Source organism: Melospiza melodia, chromosome 2 (genome assembly GCF_035770615.1).
Source record: "Melospiza melodia melodia isolate bMelMel2 chromosome 2, bMelMel2.pri, whole genome shotgun sequence".
NCBI classification, from domain to species: domain Eukaryota; kingdom Metazoa; phylum Chordata; class Aves; order Passeriformes; family Passerellidae; genus Melospiza; species Melospiza melodia.
Window position 1 is genome coordinate 65,503,640 of NC_086195.1, and position 16,858 is coordinate 65,520,497.

A 16,858-nucleotide genomic window follows, 5' to 3' on the forward strand; every position below is an offset into this window, starting at 1 on the left:
ACCCCCTTCTATTGTGCACCCCTCCCTCCCTTCTTAGTATCTCTTTTCTTTTTTTCTCAGTCCAGGAATTTAGTGCGACCTTGAGTGAGCAGCAGTCTGTGTCAATTAGAGGAATTCCTCTGGAATTTATGGTTTCTCCCTTTGCTTCTTTCACCTATCAGTATCTGGCTTTATCTACAAGCAGGCACACAGTTTCTTTGTAAAAACACCTCCCTCTCATTCCTTTCACGAGGCACCCATGAGAAAAGGTCTCTGGGCTTCTTCTGAAGCCTGAAGAAACATGGCTGGGTTTGAAGCAGTGGTTACCTTAATCTCAACATTGTCCTGCTCCAGTAGAGCAACCTGGTGTTGCAGCATCCTGCTGACAATATCCAACGTCCTCCTTTCTGCTCCACACCAGCTGTGCCCATGTGGGGTACACGGCAGCTTTTGTGCCTCTCTGCAGCTACCACCTCCCTCAGGTATCCACCTTTACTTCCATTGTCCGGTTGTTTGGACAGGATACTTTCATGACCCAAAGGCTGCCCCAGTACCCCTAGTGCCAGGTGCATCCTTTCCTGCACAAATAACTCAAATGGTCTGGTTTAAGTGTGAGAGTCCCTGTGCAGGGGTTGGCATTAAGATTCCTTTAGAGCTTTAAAGACCCTCTGACTCCAGGAGTTTATAGCAAGTATTTTTGCTGGAGAACCATGCAAGGGTTTTGTCAGTACCCCATAACTGGCTATCCGTAACTGACAGCATCTGACTGCACCTAAAAAGGTTTGTATTCCTTGGCTCTGGAATCTGGCAAGTGGCTTCTTTTCAGCTGCTTTCCAAGCTTTTTTTTCTAGTAAGATCTCAAAATTATTGCTTCTTTGTCTATTTGTGCCATTTTCTTTGACACTCTCTATCCAAATAGTCCCAAGAAATTTAATAGACTTACAGTAGGACCGAGGCATTGATTGCTTGTAAAAGTCTTGATTGCTGGTAAAATATCATCCATGCATTGTAGTAAAGTTCTGCCTAGATTTTCTTTTTGCAGCTTTCCAATTTCTTTTTTTCTTTTTTTATCTTTTTTTTTATTGTGAGCACAATCCACATCAGCTGCACCTTCCACCTGGTGTTTGGACCCCCCCCCCCACTCAAAAGCAAACAATTTCTAACTGTCTGTTTCAGGATTGCAGAAAAAAGCCTCCTTAAGATCAAGCATCACAAACCATTTATATTCCCCTTGTCAGTGTTGTCAAGAGTGTGTACAAACCAGCTACTGCTAGATAAATATCAGGTGCTTATTATTAATGGCCCTTAAACCTTGCACTAATCTATAACTGGTAATATCACTGTTATATTCTAATTCACACTCTTTCAATAACCCATATTCTAAAAATTTTTCAACAAGCTTCTCCAACTTTTTACTTGCCTCCCACTTAAGAGGATATAATTTTTGCTTTACCAGTTTGACTTCAGGTTTGAAAGTAATCCTTACTGGTTTGGCCACTTTTGATCATCCAGGCATCTCAGTCGTCTATACCAGTGGGGTTAATTCTCTACCTCCTCTGGGATTTCTTCCAGCTCTTTTTTTATTCCTGTAACATAAAAATCTTTGTCTCAACAGCTTTTGATTCTGGTATTTTAATTTATATTTCTTCACCATGGAAAGTTATTTAGGCATCCAGTTTTCCCAATAAATCTCTTTCCAGTAAGGGCATTGTTGATTCAGGCACATACACAATGGTGTGTCTCCCACCATTTTCTTAACTTAAATAGTAATGTTTGTAAAAGAAAAGACTGTTTTCTTTCCTCCCTATTGCACCCACAATGCTTACAGGTTCCAAACTAAGTTTTTCTCTACACATAATTAATACCAAATAAGTTGCTGGTATATGATTAAAATTAACTTTTTCATTCCCCAACAGGGAGCATAACTGGTGAGTGTGATGGTCTCCATAGCTTCTTGATTGAAACATAAGGGTCCAGTAACTTCTTGGTGAGGTTTGATAGGTTACACATGCCAAACATGGACTAGTGATATTTCTATACTTTATACTTGGCAATTTTCTAATTATGATGATAGCTAACCCTTCAATATTACTTAATTGACTATTTTATCAAAATATTCATAACAATGTGAATGTGTGTCTGTCCACTAAGAACTTGCAGGGGTCACAGACAAAAGCCATATGATTTGTGGAGGCAGAGGTGATGAATGGGAAATGCCTCTGGAGGAGAGATACAGGCATGGCTTAGTGTCAGCCCATCAAACACTGTGTAGATCTTTGGAGAAAGCTGTTGACAGGCACATTGTAGGCAACAGAGCTTTTGCAGTTTAGGAAAGTGCTTATTCCATGTCTTGACTTCATCCGGTGTCATGGACTTCATGTCTATTGCTGTCAGAGCAGAGTCACTGGAATGGGTTGTGTAAACAAACTCATTTTGCACATTATCCTGCAGGAAGATTTCCCATCAAATCTCTGCTAAGCCCATTCAGGCTGAGTGTCACCACCTTATCTTAAATGTGTAAGACACCTCAATCTACAAGCTGCAAAGAAGTCCATTCCTTACTAATACAAGTTCTTCATTCCAAGTTCGGTGAGTTTATCACAACCTTGAAATTCATTAATTTCCACCATGAACTTCCATTAGTGTTATGATGGAAGTGCATTCCTAGCAGACCTTATCTGTTGGTATTTGTTGTTATGAATGGACTCAAAGGAGTGAGATTTCCAATTTGAATTTATTAATTTATTGCATACAGCATAAGCAAAAGATTCAGCGCTGGGCGACAGGGGAGTCTCCGCTCCACCAACTGCCGCGCCCAGAGTCTCACAAGTCCCCTTTTTATACTGGTCCATTCCCGTAGGTGTGTCCTTTCCTTGGCGCATGCTCCAATTGTTGCTAGGGGGTCGTCTTCTACCCTCTGGTGGTCGCTGGATGAAGGCTTGAAGTCTTCCTCAGGCCTGTACTCTTGACCTCGGAGTTCTTGCCTTCCTTATATGGGAAAGGTTTGGCTGGTTCCTGTTGCTTGGTCAGCTCTTAGTTCCTAAAACCTTAGCCTTTCGCATGGTTAGTATTTACGCAATACATGGTTGAGTTATAGCAAACAATAGTAACTTGATATATATTATTTTTAGGTTATGCGGCTATGTATTTCTTAATCACATGGTTGACCATGTATCTCTTAATCATAATCATACAGCTGACCATGTATTTCTCAATCACATGGTTGTCTATTGTGTAACGAACAAGAGGTTTTATCTGTTTCATTTGTGATCCTTTCCAGCTTTCAGAAGGTTGCCACAGATACTTACAATGCATTTACAAACACACATGTCAAAATGAAGACACTGGCTTTACTGTGCATGTCTTTACTTCCTCTTCCAGGCCACACAAGGTTTCCCATTGGGTTAGGGTGGCATACATTGCTTAGCCAACAGCCCACAGTGCTCCCTTTGTCCTTCCCAACCGGAGACAGGCACCTTCTGAGGCAGCCAGCACCCAATCCAAGAGAGTCAGACAGGCTGATGTCAACATCTGGCAGCAGCTTCAACATCAATCCTGTAATCACTGGAGCTCCTTGTCCCTCAGAAGAGACAGGGCTCAGCAATTTTTTTCAGGTATTCCATAAAAAGAGAAATGGAAGCTGTAATCCTCATACTGTCAACTCATGACATTTTGGGATATCCCAGGTAATGGGAAAAAGCCCCAAGGCCAGTTCCTGGAGGAACAAATGGCTCTGTAGCTGTTGTAGTGAGGGCTGGCTCTGTGCATCCTGGCAGTGCTGAGTCTGAGGCGGCCTGCTGTCCTGGAGTGCTGGTGGCACACAGAGTGTGCCATCGCTCGCCCTGGCACAGAGCTGCCTCCTCCATGGGTCCTGCTGCCACCTGCTCCCCTGGGCTCCTCATCTGGGGAACAAACCTGCAGAGCCTCTGCAGCACTCTCCAGGCTTTTCTAGTCCTTCTTGGATTAGGCTTGGTGTCCCATGAAAGTATTTGTAATGTTTCCAGACCTGATCAGGCAGCGCTGTGCCCAGCCAGGCTCAGCACGGAGCCAGCCCAGCTCCCTGCACCCGCAGTGCAGTTAATCCACGAGCAGAACGCTGCTGAGTGGCTGGGAACTGCAGCCACTCCTTGGTGTCTTCCTAGGATTGTGAGGTTTGCCTTGGAAGTGTTTTTGCAAGGGGGCTGGCACTGTTGCTGAGCTGCACTGTGCTCCTCCAGCATAGTGGTTAGGTGAACAGCACCTAACCACCAAGTCCCTGTGTGGGACTTGGGAGCTACGATCTTTCCTAAGTACTTCCACAGAAAATTCCTATAACAACACTCAAAAAGACCATAAAGAAAGGCAGTGGGAGGGGTTTTTTTACAAATCTCAAAATAAATGGATTTTGCCCCTTTGCACTCTTATCCATATACTCATCAGTATCATAGAATACTCCGAATATTGGAGGGGGCCCACAAGGATCAAATCTAAATCCAGTTCCAAGATGTGTGCATCTTAGTGGCCTGGCCGGGATCACTTATGTGCAAGAGAGTGCAGGGTACATACTGGTTCTCAGTGTTAGGAAAATTAATCCACAACCATCAGAGGTTTATGTCCAAAAATGAGACAGAGGAGTCCTTTTGCTTTATTTGAACAGAGGGAGAGGCCATGGGGCCTTTCTCTGGGGTCTCTTAAATTTTTGGAGGACATAGCTTCCCTTTTTATCCTAATTTCCTGGGCCCATTTCCCTTCTCTCTTTCCCCATTGTCTGAGGTACTGAAGATTTCCCTCTAATGTATAACCCTCCTGTTATAACTAATAAATGATAAAGCCAAATCAATAATCAATAAAAAGGTTTTTATTTCGCGACCGAGATTCAGTCTCCGATAGCCCCAATCCAAGGGGCAGCGTCGAGCATGGGATCGGCGCTGGGTGAACATAGATCCGACCTCTGCTGCTTGGGATCCCCTCTGTTCACCAGTGCTGTCTCTGCCGGGCTGCTTTTATACGGTTTTTTCCGCCTGGGGCAGAGTTTCTCCCATTCTTCTTCTGCTTCACATATTCATGTTGTTTCCTTTTCTCTGTGCTGGACTGGGCTAAACCATTTCTGGGAAGTGATGAATGTTGATTTTCGAGTTAGGGGAACCTGGCATTGGGATGCACAACCTTGATGTATCTGACTATCCTGATCATAGATACTTATCGAGCATTCATCGCTTGGGTGTCTCTGGACTGTCCCGGGAAAGGGCCCATCTCCACGGAGCCAGGTCTTTTCGTTTGCTAATTAGGTTTTTTGCTCTTCACTGCTGTCTGTGATTTCACAATTTGTGAAGGAATCTCTTTCCCCTCGTGGCTTTAAGTCTTTAAGAATTTTTCGTACAAGCACAACTTATTTCATGTATATTTTACACAGGCACGGATTATTCCATACATATATATCACACTCCCTTTTAAATTTTAATTTATATGAAATTTAGGGGTTTTCCTTCCCCATTGTTTCTTTCATGTTTCAATGTCTAATTTCATTTATCAGCCAACCTAAAGTTTATTTATAAAAGCAAATACATTTTTCCATTCATCAATCAGCGGAATCTTTCCCATTGTTTCTTTTATCTCCCAGTGCTAGTTTTATCTACCAGCAGACTCACAGCTTTGTAAAGAATCTGCTATTCATCTCATCAATAAGCAAAGTCTGACAAGACATGAGTTAACCAACAGCTGTTTTAATAAAATATTAATAGAAATAGGAGTGTAGACAACAAGTAAGTCTAAGACCCCTTCAGATGCTGGGCACGCCGTGTTCAGGCAGCATTGTTCAGGACCAGAAGGGAGGAACCCTGTCGTTTGGTAGGGAGGGTGACGAAGCTTTGCTGACACTTTGCGAGCGAAGTGTCTCATGAGTTGTATTGGTGAGCACGAAGTTGTGGCAGCAAGATCTGGCAGCACTCAAGGCAGGAGCGCCGTGCTTTCCACTGAGCTGAGCTACAGGCCTTTCCGGGAAGGTCTGTGTGCCACACAGAACAGCTGCGACCCTGCAAGGAGTGTCCTACACAGGAGAATAAATCACGTTTTCCTGCCAGGGAATCATTATCATCCATTTGAAACTCAGAATCAGGCTTCAAAGAGATGGTCGAATTATTACATTTTGTAACTGGAAGCTCCTCAGGCCCCCCGCAGCCCAGCCAAGGCGGGAGGAAAGGAGGCGGGAGCCCTTTCCCGCCTGGGAAAGGGCTGGGGGCAGGCGTGTTTGGATACGTCATTCCCAGGCACCAGCTGAGGTCCGGCAAAGTTCTCCGGTCTCCTTTTCCCCCCTCATATGTGCCAGCGGAGCCTTGTGCTGGGGCAGGGACAGCAGGGAGGACAGCGCCGCCAGAGCCCGCCGCGAAGGAGAAGCCATGTACCGCAGAAAGATGAGAGGGTAAAAGAAATTAAAACAAAAAAAAAGAAAAAGCAGTCCAGCTTCAGCTCTGTGTTGTTGCTGCTGCTGCGGCCCGAGGGCGTCCCTGGCCGTGCAGCCCCGGGAGGGGAAGGGAGGGAGGGAGGGAGTGCTTGGTGTCCCTGCGGGCTCGGGACGGGCCGTGCTGGTGGCACTGGGAAAGGGCGAGGGAGCGCTGGTCCCTGAGCGGGACCTTGGTCCCCTGTGTCACTGCGGTGCACCAGGGGCTGCACTGGGCTCCCAGCCTGCTGGGGAAGGTGCCGGTGGCTTGGAAGCTGTCCCGGGAGCCATAAAGCAGTGAGGAGCAGCGGGCACTGGAAAGCCCCGGGAAGTGTTGGGGTGTTGGGGCAGGGCTGCGCGGAAACTGGCTGGCCCCGACGCCGGGCTGCCAGAGGGGCTGGAAGTGTCTCAGACAATTTTCTGTTCCAGGGAGGGGGAAGTTTTAATGCAAGTAAGAAAAGAAGTAAAGAAGTATAAAGAATTGTTATAAATGAGAAGCGTGACTAGGCCAATATTCAAGCAGCAATCAATTTATTAATTAATATGGTAAAGTATGAGCAATGCAGTGCTGCGTACGGCGGGAGAAGTTTTCCCTCCAACTGCACATCGATAGTTGAGGCTTACAGGTATTTATAGGGGTACTCATAACCCTTCTCAGCAGTTTCTATTCCCTATTTTTACATCACAGTTCTATACACTATTGTGATTTAGTTTTTCTCAGGATGTATCCCAGAAAGGAGCATCCCCAGATGGTGGGGTCCGGTTTCCGAAAGAAGAAAGACAAATCCCATCTGGTGAAGTCCAGCTCCTCGGATGTGGGTCCACCTTTTAATTGCAAGGACTATTGTTGGGGAGGATGGAACAGGAAAGCCTTATAAATATGATTGCCTGGCAAAAGATTTTGAGAATATAGAAACTATAAGTGAGATTGAAACGAAAGCAAGTTTTGAGTTCCCTTAGTTACTGAATAACAGGAAAACCATGGTGTGGCCGGCTGAAGGTAATCCCCTTTTGAAGAAACAAGACCCTCTGCAAGCAGGCAGGTCCAAGGGTCCGAGCAGACCCTGCCAGCTTGGCAGACAGAGCCCAAAGAGTAAGATTTAGGGTTTAAAATGTAACACAGTATGGTAATGTAGTGATTTTTATAAGTTGTATGGAAATGTTATAGGATATGCATGCTGTAGTAGATCGGTTGATAAGAATCTGAATATTCAACACTAAAGATGATTTATTGTGTTGTAACGGGAGCGTAACTGGAGCTTCGCTCTCTTCTGCACTTCTTTTTCTTCCTCTCTTTTCTCGCTCTCTTCCTCCTCTCTTCCTCTTCTCTTTTCGCGCTCACCTCTGCACTTCTTCACCCCCTCCTTTCTACATGCTCTCCGCTCTTAAACCTTTAACTCTCTTACACTTTAAGCCTCTCTTCTCTCGGGCCTGCTCCGAGCTGTGGCTGGCAGCTCCCGGCGGGCCCTTCACCCAGGCCCTTTGCAATAAACCACAAGTTCCACGAGCTGGCTTCAAAGAGATCTCGTCTCCGTCCGTTCCGACCGTGCGCGACCCCCGTCACTCCTACAGACTCTCGCACAGGCTGTCTTACAGACTTTCTTACAGACTATAAATCTCGTAACAGTGATGTCCAGCTTCCCTTGGTCGAAACTATTAATCCTTGAGTTGATGTTCATCTTCCTTTCTCAAGCTGCTTTTCACTGTTTTGTTAAGGTGTGATATAATCATGTTTCCTTTTAATATATTCTAAAGCTATAGTTTCAAAGATCCTTACAACAAGCAATATTCTAAAATTATACTTCAAAAGGTTATTATTGGAAAACTCTTTAAGGCTTAGCTACAAGCAAAGAGCAACAAGCAAAAAGCATCCTTAATGCTTTAATTCAAATGGTCCTAAATCAACTAAGGTTAATTGAGAACAAAGGATAGGTTCAAAGGCCTTCTTCCATGCTTTACTTTCCTCAGTTATTATTAGAATTTGTCTTTTTAACTGTCCCATGGTCGGTTTCCACACATATTACAATCAGAAATACACACATTGCCTGTAGGTACCTGACATGAAACACAGCTTTGTATTTCACAGAATGCACTTGGTAAAGAAGTGCCTCGGTTGTGCAAAGCATTAGCAAGGGACAAAAAAACGTGGATTAGAGAAGTTTTGACAAATTTATGCTCATGTATTTTTAGACATTGTCATTATTACTGTTATTATCGTGCAATGAGCAGAGTTTTAAATAATTTCTAATAGAAAGTGTTAGAGGAAGGAAGGAAAATTATTAAATATCTATGATGATGTGGCTTATTACACAGTTTTCGTAAGACATTCGTATTAGGAGCTGTTTTGTGAATTTTAAAATAACCTCATTGCATTCCTGTTCAAGTTATGGATGGTGGGACCATACAATAGGAAATATAGAATTACCACATTTTAAAATGTATTTTGTAATCAGTCAATACATCTTCAAGGTTTAATGTATGTTTACATCGCAGCTGCATATTAATAAAAAAGAAAATAAAGCCTAGGAGATAGTTATGTTGCTGTCATCCCTCTGTCATTTTCTGCCCTAATTCCTCTAAACATTTTGGAGTACAGTCCATTTTTCATATTATTAGTCATACTTTACAGTGCATTTCTCTGCAGCTCTCAAATTCTGAAAGGATTACAAGTTCACCTCTCTGAGATTGATGGACCTGATTTAGAAAGAAAAATTATAATGTTTTCATCTTTATAGCTTTAATTATTTGCTAACTATTAATTTTATCTCATATTTGTATCAATAGCTGTTACGTGACTGATTTTTTTTTGAGTTAGGCTCTATGTGTATGTGTGTACCATGCATGACAATGCTGAACACTTGGTGATGACTACAGGCACTTTAAAAAAGAGTCGAGGTGATTGCATGAATTGGGGCAGTGTATCTGTAAACTCACAATGTAAATATTCTCTTATCTGACTTGGGGAGAAAAATGAATACTGCCTTTCTGTATGTATTCTATAGTATGTGAGTGTTTTATCACAGTTTTAAAATTTCTCATTTGTCCTTCTGGTAGTGTTGTTTAAATTTTCATTAATCTACTATTTAAAAATAGCAAGTAATAGCTGTAGCAAATATTATTAAGAATGCAGACTTTTGGTCATATTTTACTAAGCCAATTACACCATAAATTTCACTCGGCTCAACACATCCCTAAGGTGTCTGTATCTTGAAGATTAGTGTATTTCAAGATTGTTCTAAAGAAATAAATTTATGTCCCTGAACACAGGACACCCGTTGCAATAGCTTGTTCAGAGTGTGCAGTATTTTATGGTCATAACACAGGCAAGAGGGTGCTTAAAACCTATTTAAGTAAGACTTAGAAGTTTTAACTTGTGTGTTATAATCAGATGGGAACATCTACAGGTACCTTTGAATGAATTAAATCTCTCTAATCTGTTGTGACATTGCTTTCCAAAACCTTAAAGTTATCTTCTGTAAAAATTAGATTAACTGAACTTGGCTTGAATATTGGGAGTTTAATGAATTTTCTTTGGTGAATTTCAACCAGTCACATATTTTATATATTTATTGTGAACATATGATATAATTATATTATGTATATGTTGTTGCCTTCTGATATAAGGCAAGGCGACCTGGTTTCGAGGAGCAGCACGGCGACCCAAACTCACCAGGGTCGCTCGGGCCAAGGAACACGCAGATACCAATGTGGTAGATGGTCAAAGGCCTTTATTGTCTCATCTCGTGGGGCTTTATAGTCTAAGGGGCTTCTCTACGTCAGAGGGGGTCTGCAGTACCATCTATGGTTAGTAAGGAGTGGAAAGTTACCAGGAGTGGAAAGTTACCAGCATTGTTAGGGGGGCTGCATTCCTGGTGACATTCCTGGGGTGATCTCTTATCTCAGGGGATTAGGGAAAAAGAAGTCCTACCGCTCTCCGTCACATCGGCATGATCTTCTGATCACCTGTCCCTGTCCTACTACAATATGTTGAGTTTTACATATTGCGTTTTACAGAAATTTAAGCTAAAAGACGTTAACTTCCAAATAACATAATATAAATAGAAAAAAAGCATCTCTTTAAACATCTTAAATGAGAAAGCATAAAATTTGAGTCTGTGCTTCAGTTTGTCCCTCTTGGTGTTTTTTTTTAACAAGCGACTAAAGGAATTAGGCATAATAAAATAGTTACTCCTGTACCATAATTAAACATTTGGTTACATTTACATTTACATAAATTCAATAGAAAGTCTGATAAATAAATCTGCATGTGTGGTTTCTTTGGTTGAAATAAATGGAGTTTACGTGGAGAAGATCGAGAGAGACACACCCCGTGGTTTATAAACTGGTTCCTGTGCGTATGTATTTTAGTGTGCAGGAGGCTGGGATGAGGAAGGAGACAGGGTAAGGAGACAAAGGCTTCTGACTGACTCAGATAAATGAGATACTTCTTTGCATAGGTGATAAGTCCTGCAGATAGAGAATATGTGACAGTTACTTTTTCTGCAAGATTTCATTTGTCCGTGGCTCAGACTGGGGGGTTTTGCAACTTTTTTTGTTGTGCTTTTTGTTTGTTGGTTTGGTTTGGGTTTTGGTTTGTTTGTGGGTTTTTGTTACTAATGAGTACTAATCTATAAATCAATTTACAGGCTTGTTGCTTCTCTCTTTGGAATCTGATCAGTTGCATACTGTATTTACTCTGAATTATTCTAATGTGGAAAAACATATATCTGAGGTGCATTCTCATTTATATCTCTATATTAGGCAATTGTACAAAGGCTACATAGTGCCTCTGGAGGCTTCATAGTTTATGCACTATGGATAATTACTGAGCATAAAAGATATATTGAAGACTACTGGCAGTTTTTGCATAGGTCCTTAACTAGCAGTATTTAGAAGTCCTTTCTGAACTCAGAAAATATCCATCCTGGGAGTTGCATCTTTTTGCATAAAGTACTTATTTCCTCTTCTCTCAAGCAGTACGGTGCTGACTGTGCTAATCCTTATGAAAGTACAAACAGCAAGAGAATCCAGTAAGGAAAAATATTCAGCTTCATAGTGCATTTATTATTATTTTTTTGTATTAGTTTTTACGAAATTCACGACAGCTCCCTTCATTGAAAAGTGCTACATAGGAGCCTTGTAAAAATGTCTGACAAAAAAAATATAGAGAGCTTTTAGAAACACTCCCACTGATGGGGAAGAGGACAGGCATGGGGAGGGGGAAGGCAGTGAAAGTTCTGCTTGCAGCTCTGGAGGAGGGGAGGATTAACAGTTCGAGGTTTGGTTCCTTTAGTTCCTTTACCCTGCCTGGTTATTGCCTCTCCGTTTTCCTTGCGTTGCTGTTCTCGTGCTTTGCCCTTCTCAGTTCTCCTCTGATTTCCTCCACCGTCCCCCTTTTTAATGGAGTACTAGTGAAAACAAAGCTGTAACCAGTGATTCCTGGAATTTTCTCTTCTGTTTCAGCATGTATATCTCTAAGAGAGCATTAAGAAAACACTTTGATCCCCGGGAGTATCCAAAGGAGACATACCTACTGTGCAAGCTGAAGTGGCGTGGGGGCGTCAGATCTTGGCAGCACTGGGTCAGAAATGACGATTACAACGATTGCCATGCAGAACAGTACTTCCTGGAGGAAATCTTTGAGCCAAGATACTACAATATCTGTGACATGACCTGGTACCTGTCCTATAGCCCCTGCTGGGAGTGCTGTGATGTAATTCGGGATTTCCTGGAGGAGCAGACCAACGTGAACATCTGCATACACGTGGCACGGCTGTACTACGTAAACTATCCAATAAACTGCCAGGCCCTCAGGGAACTTAACCGCTTGGAGAAAGTGACCATTAAAGCCATGGAAGCCGAAGGCAAGGTTTCCCATGCTTTGTGGGGCTGGGGAGGGGTGAGCTGGTGAACTTTGTGAATGGTGAATTGGGTATGGGCTTGCTTCTATGGTGCCCCGCGTCTACTCAGCTTCTTTGGGGGCACAACCATCACCATGCAATGAATGAGAGTCACATCCCAAAAAAGGGGTTTAAGTAGTGCAGGAGAAGAGGGGCAGGACCCTTAGCAACCAGATATCTATGAAAATTCTCTTTTGTTTAGAGATACCATCCTTATGTCACTCCTGAAGGAATGGGGGATATGGTCCTTCTCTCTTGTCCTAAATGCAGTTGCTGGGACAAGGATGGCTGAAAAGCTCCTTTGCAGTTAAGGGAGGGAAAAAAATTGCCCAGAGTGAATGATATTGGTTCCAAATATGGAGTGGACAGCATCCATCAGCTGACCTATCCATGGCCGAGCTGTCTCTGTGATATGGACACAAGGAAGTGCTTAAGAAGTCTTGCTTCCTGAGCTTCTCTGGTATCTGAATAAACTCAGGTTAATTATCTTGCTTCTATTTCTCCAGACTATGATTACTGTCGGGAGACCTTCATACAGCGAGATGTCCACTGTGATTTCTCGCCCAAGAGGTTTCAATCAGAGATACAGAGGAATCGTGTAAAGCTCGAAGACATCCTTCAGGTCAGTACACTCTGAGAGACAGAGGGGATCACATGAAATGATCTGCACTCTGGGGCAACTGAGCTGTAAAGAAGCCCTTGTTCACATGTAGCTCTAGTTGGACTGTAAAGAGTTCAGCTAGACCCTTGAGGCTTTTGAGAAAAGGAATGTACTAAAATCATGGGAACTATCTTGTCCCACTGGGAGAGAAGTACTATGGATATTTTTCCATCATATTGATGCCATCTTGGGTTTTGCCTTTTTTTCTTTTATATGTTCTCTATATTCTTCGCACATAGATTTGGAGCTCTGTAGCCTATTATTGTATTCTAGCTAGTTTTCTCAGTACTTTACTGTGCCCTTTCCCTGGGCAGGGAGACAAAACAAATTCCAGAGCTCCAAGCCCCAGGGGTTCAAGGCCTGTATCCTATCTTGGTTCTTCCTGGGATCCAATGTTGAGAACAAAGTCTTTGAGACACATTTTCATAAACAAATACAGCTAGTACCAAGGGAGGGCTCCAGAGAAGGAGCTTGACCCAGGGGAGAGATGCATTACCACTTGTCCTCCTAACTGGGGCTTTTTATCAATTATGCTGATTTCCTAAAACCAATCAAAACTATATTCACCCTGTGTGGCGGGGCTTTTGTGGACATTCTCCATAACTGCCCCTGGAGGCCTCCAAATAAAACTCCACTTTTTTTATCTTACCTTCTGTACTAAAATTATCTCAGATTTCGTTTTTAGGTTGGAAAAGGCAACAATATTATGAAGGAAAAGCTATGCAGTTTTTCTCCTTTGGGTTCCAGGGAGGGAAATTCCTTGATTTTTACCTCCAGTTCCAGTCTCACCTCAGAAACCCTCCACCAGATTCCTTTTTAACCTGGATCTGAGCATGGGTTTCAGTTTGCCAAATGGTGCCACTCAGCCCCTTTCTCTCAATGTCTGCAGTGGTCTGACTCCCCCCAGTTACGGGGCCCCTGCATGCTTCACTAAAGTCCCTGCCAGATGCCATTCAGTAACTTCTGTGACTGGTTGGAAGGGTACAGTCTCTGTGAGGTGAGAAAAGCTGTTCAAAACACAACGCCTGCACCCTGGGGAAATTCAGCCTTTGCTTGTGTTTTGTGGCAGGCCTCCTCAAGGGCAGGAGAGAGAAAGGTGTGTTCAGCAAGAGTGCTGCAAGTTTGTGGCCCTGGAGACAGGACACTTTGCTTGGATGAACAGGTCCCCGTCCTTGGCTGCGAAGGACTGTATTTTTGAAAAAATCTAGCAAAACTAATATAAGCGCTTCAGCATTTTGATTTCAATGCATTAGAATTTTCTGACAAATGCTATTTTTAGTGAATGAGAGTGAAAGAAATCTGTGGCTATGTGGGTCATTTTTTGTTTGGGAAATCCATTTTATATGGCATACGTGGAAAAGTAACATCTTGGGCTACTACAACTAATAGCCTGCTTCTGCCATGTCCATTTCAAATCACAGCAGGTTCAAAGTGCAGTTGGAGGACGTAAATGTCATACTTCTATTTCCATTTCAGGATCTTCATTTGTAGAATCAAAGAATCACAGAATATCTCAAGTTGAAAGGGAGCCAAAAGATCATCAAGTCCTTCTCCTCCCATGACTACCTAAAACTAAACAACATGACTAAAATCTTCATCCATGTTATAAACATTTATGTAGTAGTTGGTTTTCACTATAATTTGTTTAGTTTAATTATAAAATTGTAATTGTTTTCAGATAATTAGTGTAAGTCTCAAATTGCTTTTAAGTGTGGTAAAATTTGTAAGTGCTTGTGGGAACGTAAAAGGAGAAATAAGGCTTTTAACGTAAAAGGCTTTTAAAAGATGGAAGTGGGCTTGCAAAAGGTGTCTTTTAAGATATGATTATTATTGCAAAATGTATATTTAAGATAGCATAAGTGAAAAGCAGAAGACCATAAAGGAAGAGTTCCAAGCTTAAGATGGCATCAGAAGAGCACCCTGGACTGCAACTATTGAATTGTGCAAACGCTGCAAAAATCTGAAGAAAGATTGAAGTCAACCAGCCCAAAATAAATCTGCAAAATCTTCTGAGGGGGTAACACCACTGTAACAGTATAGAAGTCTGCAGACAGAAGAGGTGGGTGTGCCTGGCTGTGGCCGTGCACCCAGCGTGCGCTGTAAGTTTTACTTTGTGATTATCCCCTATTATCATTTACTAAAACTCTTAAAAATTTAAGAGGAGTGGGCTTCATTTCTGATATCAGTGAAGAATCTTTTCCTAATGTCCAGGCTGAACATCCACTAATGCAGCTTCATTCCATTTACACCAGTCCTATCACTGATCCATGGTCTCAGGATTACATAAATTTCAGGATTACCTGGTCCCAAGTGGAGAATGCAGCACTTGCACTTGTAATATTTCATACAATTGGTGGCTGCTCAGCTCTTCTGTATCCAGATCTCTCTGCAGGGCCTCTTTACCCTCAAGGGAATCCACAGATCCTCCTAGTTTAGTATCATCGGCAAGATTACTTGATTTTGGTTCCTACATTTGATTCCTTCATTCAGATGATTTATAAGAACATTGAAGATCACGGCTGTAAAAATGAGCCCCAGGGAGCCCCAGTGGTGGCAGGTCACCAGCCTGATGTAAACCCTTTGGCTGTAATTTTTTGAGCCATCAGCCACCTGCTCACCCAGAGCCCTCTGGACTTATCTCGCTGTGTGCTGGACATTTTACCCTGGTGGTAAGGTGCTGAGGCCTGAACCAGGATCCTTGAGCCTCAGTAGTGCTATCAGCAATATGATATCATTTTTTTGTTGAAACATGTATTCACCTTTCTGTATTTAGAATCTGGACAAGGCCAGGTCCATTTTTCACTACTCTATTTTTTCTATCTTTCCTTCTTCCTTTCTCCCTCTGCTTAAAAGTTCAAGTCACTGCTGCCAAAGGCTGCCCAGAGATGGCTGTTGCCACATGTTGTTCAGAAAGGTTAAATCTGCAGAAATTCAGGCTGTTCAGAAAGGTTTGCATTATTGCTGCTACAGACTGTTAAACCGATCATACAGTTTTAATTGCTGCAGCCTATAAATAAAACTTTATAATTGATGGCTTGGTGTTGTTTTGCCTTAATTTAGCCCAAGGCTATTCCAAATGTTGGCTGCGTCAGAGGAGGTGGTCCAGACGTCCCTCTCAGGACCTGATAATTGTCTCTCAGAATAACCTTCTCCATAACTTTACCAGGCACTGAAGTGAGACTGACAGGATGTAATCACCAGGGTCTTCCTTCTTACCATTCTTGAAACATTGGAACAGCACTGTCATCTTCCACTTGGCCTGGAACCTTTCCCGACTCCCAAGGCTATTGAAAAACAATGCAAGATCCTGCAATGATATTGGTCAGCTCATTCAGTGCCTTGGGATGAATCCCATATGGATTCAGGCCCCATAGATTTGTGCTCATCCATCTGGGGCAGCCACTCTTGAACCAGTTCAAAGTTGTCTCTGAATTATCATCCCCTCAGCTGCGGTTTTCTGTGTTGGGGTCCCAGGGCCCATCATCTGGCAAGAGATGGGCAGGATGCCAAAAGGAGCGTCTCTGGAGACCTGCTGTCCTCTCAGATAGCCTTGTTTCCTACCTCATGGTTGAAGAGGAACAGAAGTGAACTTAAAACCACAGAAAATGCCTCATTGGGGCAGAAAGCACAGTGCAGACACTGTATCTAGCAGTGACAGAGGGACTATTTTTCACAGAGAGCAGGCAATCCTGGCCACCAGCTGTGACTTTTCATTATCTGTCCCACTGCATTTGGGAACCCTGCATCTCACCTTCAGTGTCCGTGTATGGACCTGCTTTCACCCTGTCCTGCCATCAGCATCCACAGTTTACTGGAGCAGAACATTCCAAAATCTTATAGTTAGCCATGTAAATAAACACTTGTCACTGTTTTAAACTGATCTACTAATCACAGTAAGTGTCA

At 42.8% G+C, this 16,858-nt stretch overlaps 1 protein-coding gene across 2 annotated transcripts; it reads left to right on the forward strand.

Moving 5' to 3' along the window:
- Positions 1-6,150: 6,150 nt before the first annotated feature.
- Positions 6,151-15,986, forward strand: LOC134415140 (C->U-editing enzyme APOBEC-1-like). Of its 2 annotated transcripts, none has more exons than XM_063150437.1 (4): positions 6,151-6,376; positions 11,858-12,258; positions 12,801-12,916; positions 14,025-14,424. In XM_063150437.1, exons 1-4 carry the CDS (start codon positions 6,354-6,356, stop codon positions 14,151-14,153), a joined length of 669 nt encoding a protein of 222 aa, XP_063006507.1. In that variant the 5' UTR covers positions 6,151-6,353; the 3' UTR covers positions 14,154-14,424. The 2 variants fall into 2 exon arrangements, with proteins under 2 accessions (XP_063006507.1, XP_063006508.1); XM_063150438.1 differs by lacking the exon at positions 14,025-14,424 and adding an exon at positions 14,432-15,986 and having other exon boundaries at positions 6,163-6,376.
- Positions 15,987-16,858: the final 872 nt, after the last annotated feature.

Bases quoted from the DNA above. Each gene is read 5' to 3' on its own strand.
- LOC134415140 (XM_063150437.1), top strand. From the start codon at position 6,354: ATGTACCGCAGAAAGATGAGAGG. The intron at 6,377-11,857 runs GTAAAAGAAATT...CTTCTGTTTCAG, and splicing joins TACCGCAGAAAGATGAGAGG to CATGTATATCTCTAAGAGAG. The intron at 12,917-14,024 runs GTCAGTACACTC...GTTTTGTGGCAG, and splicing joins AGCTCGAAGACATCCTTCAG to GCCTCCTCAAGGGCAGGAGA.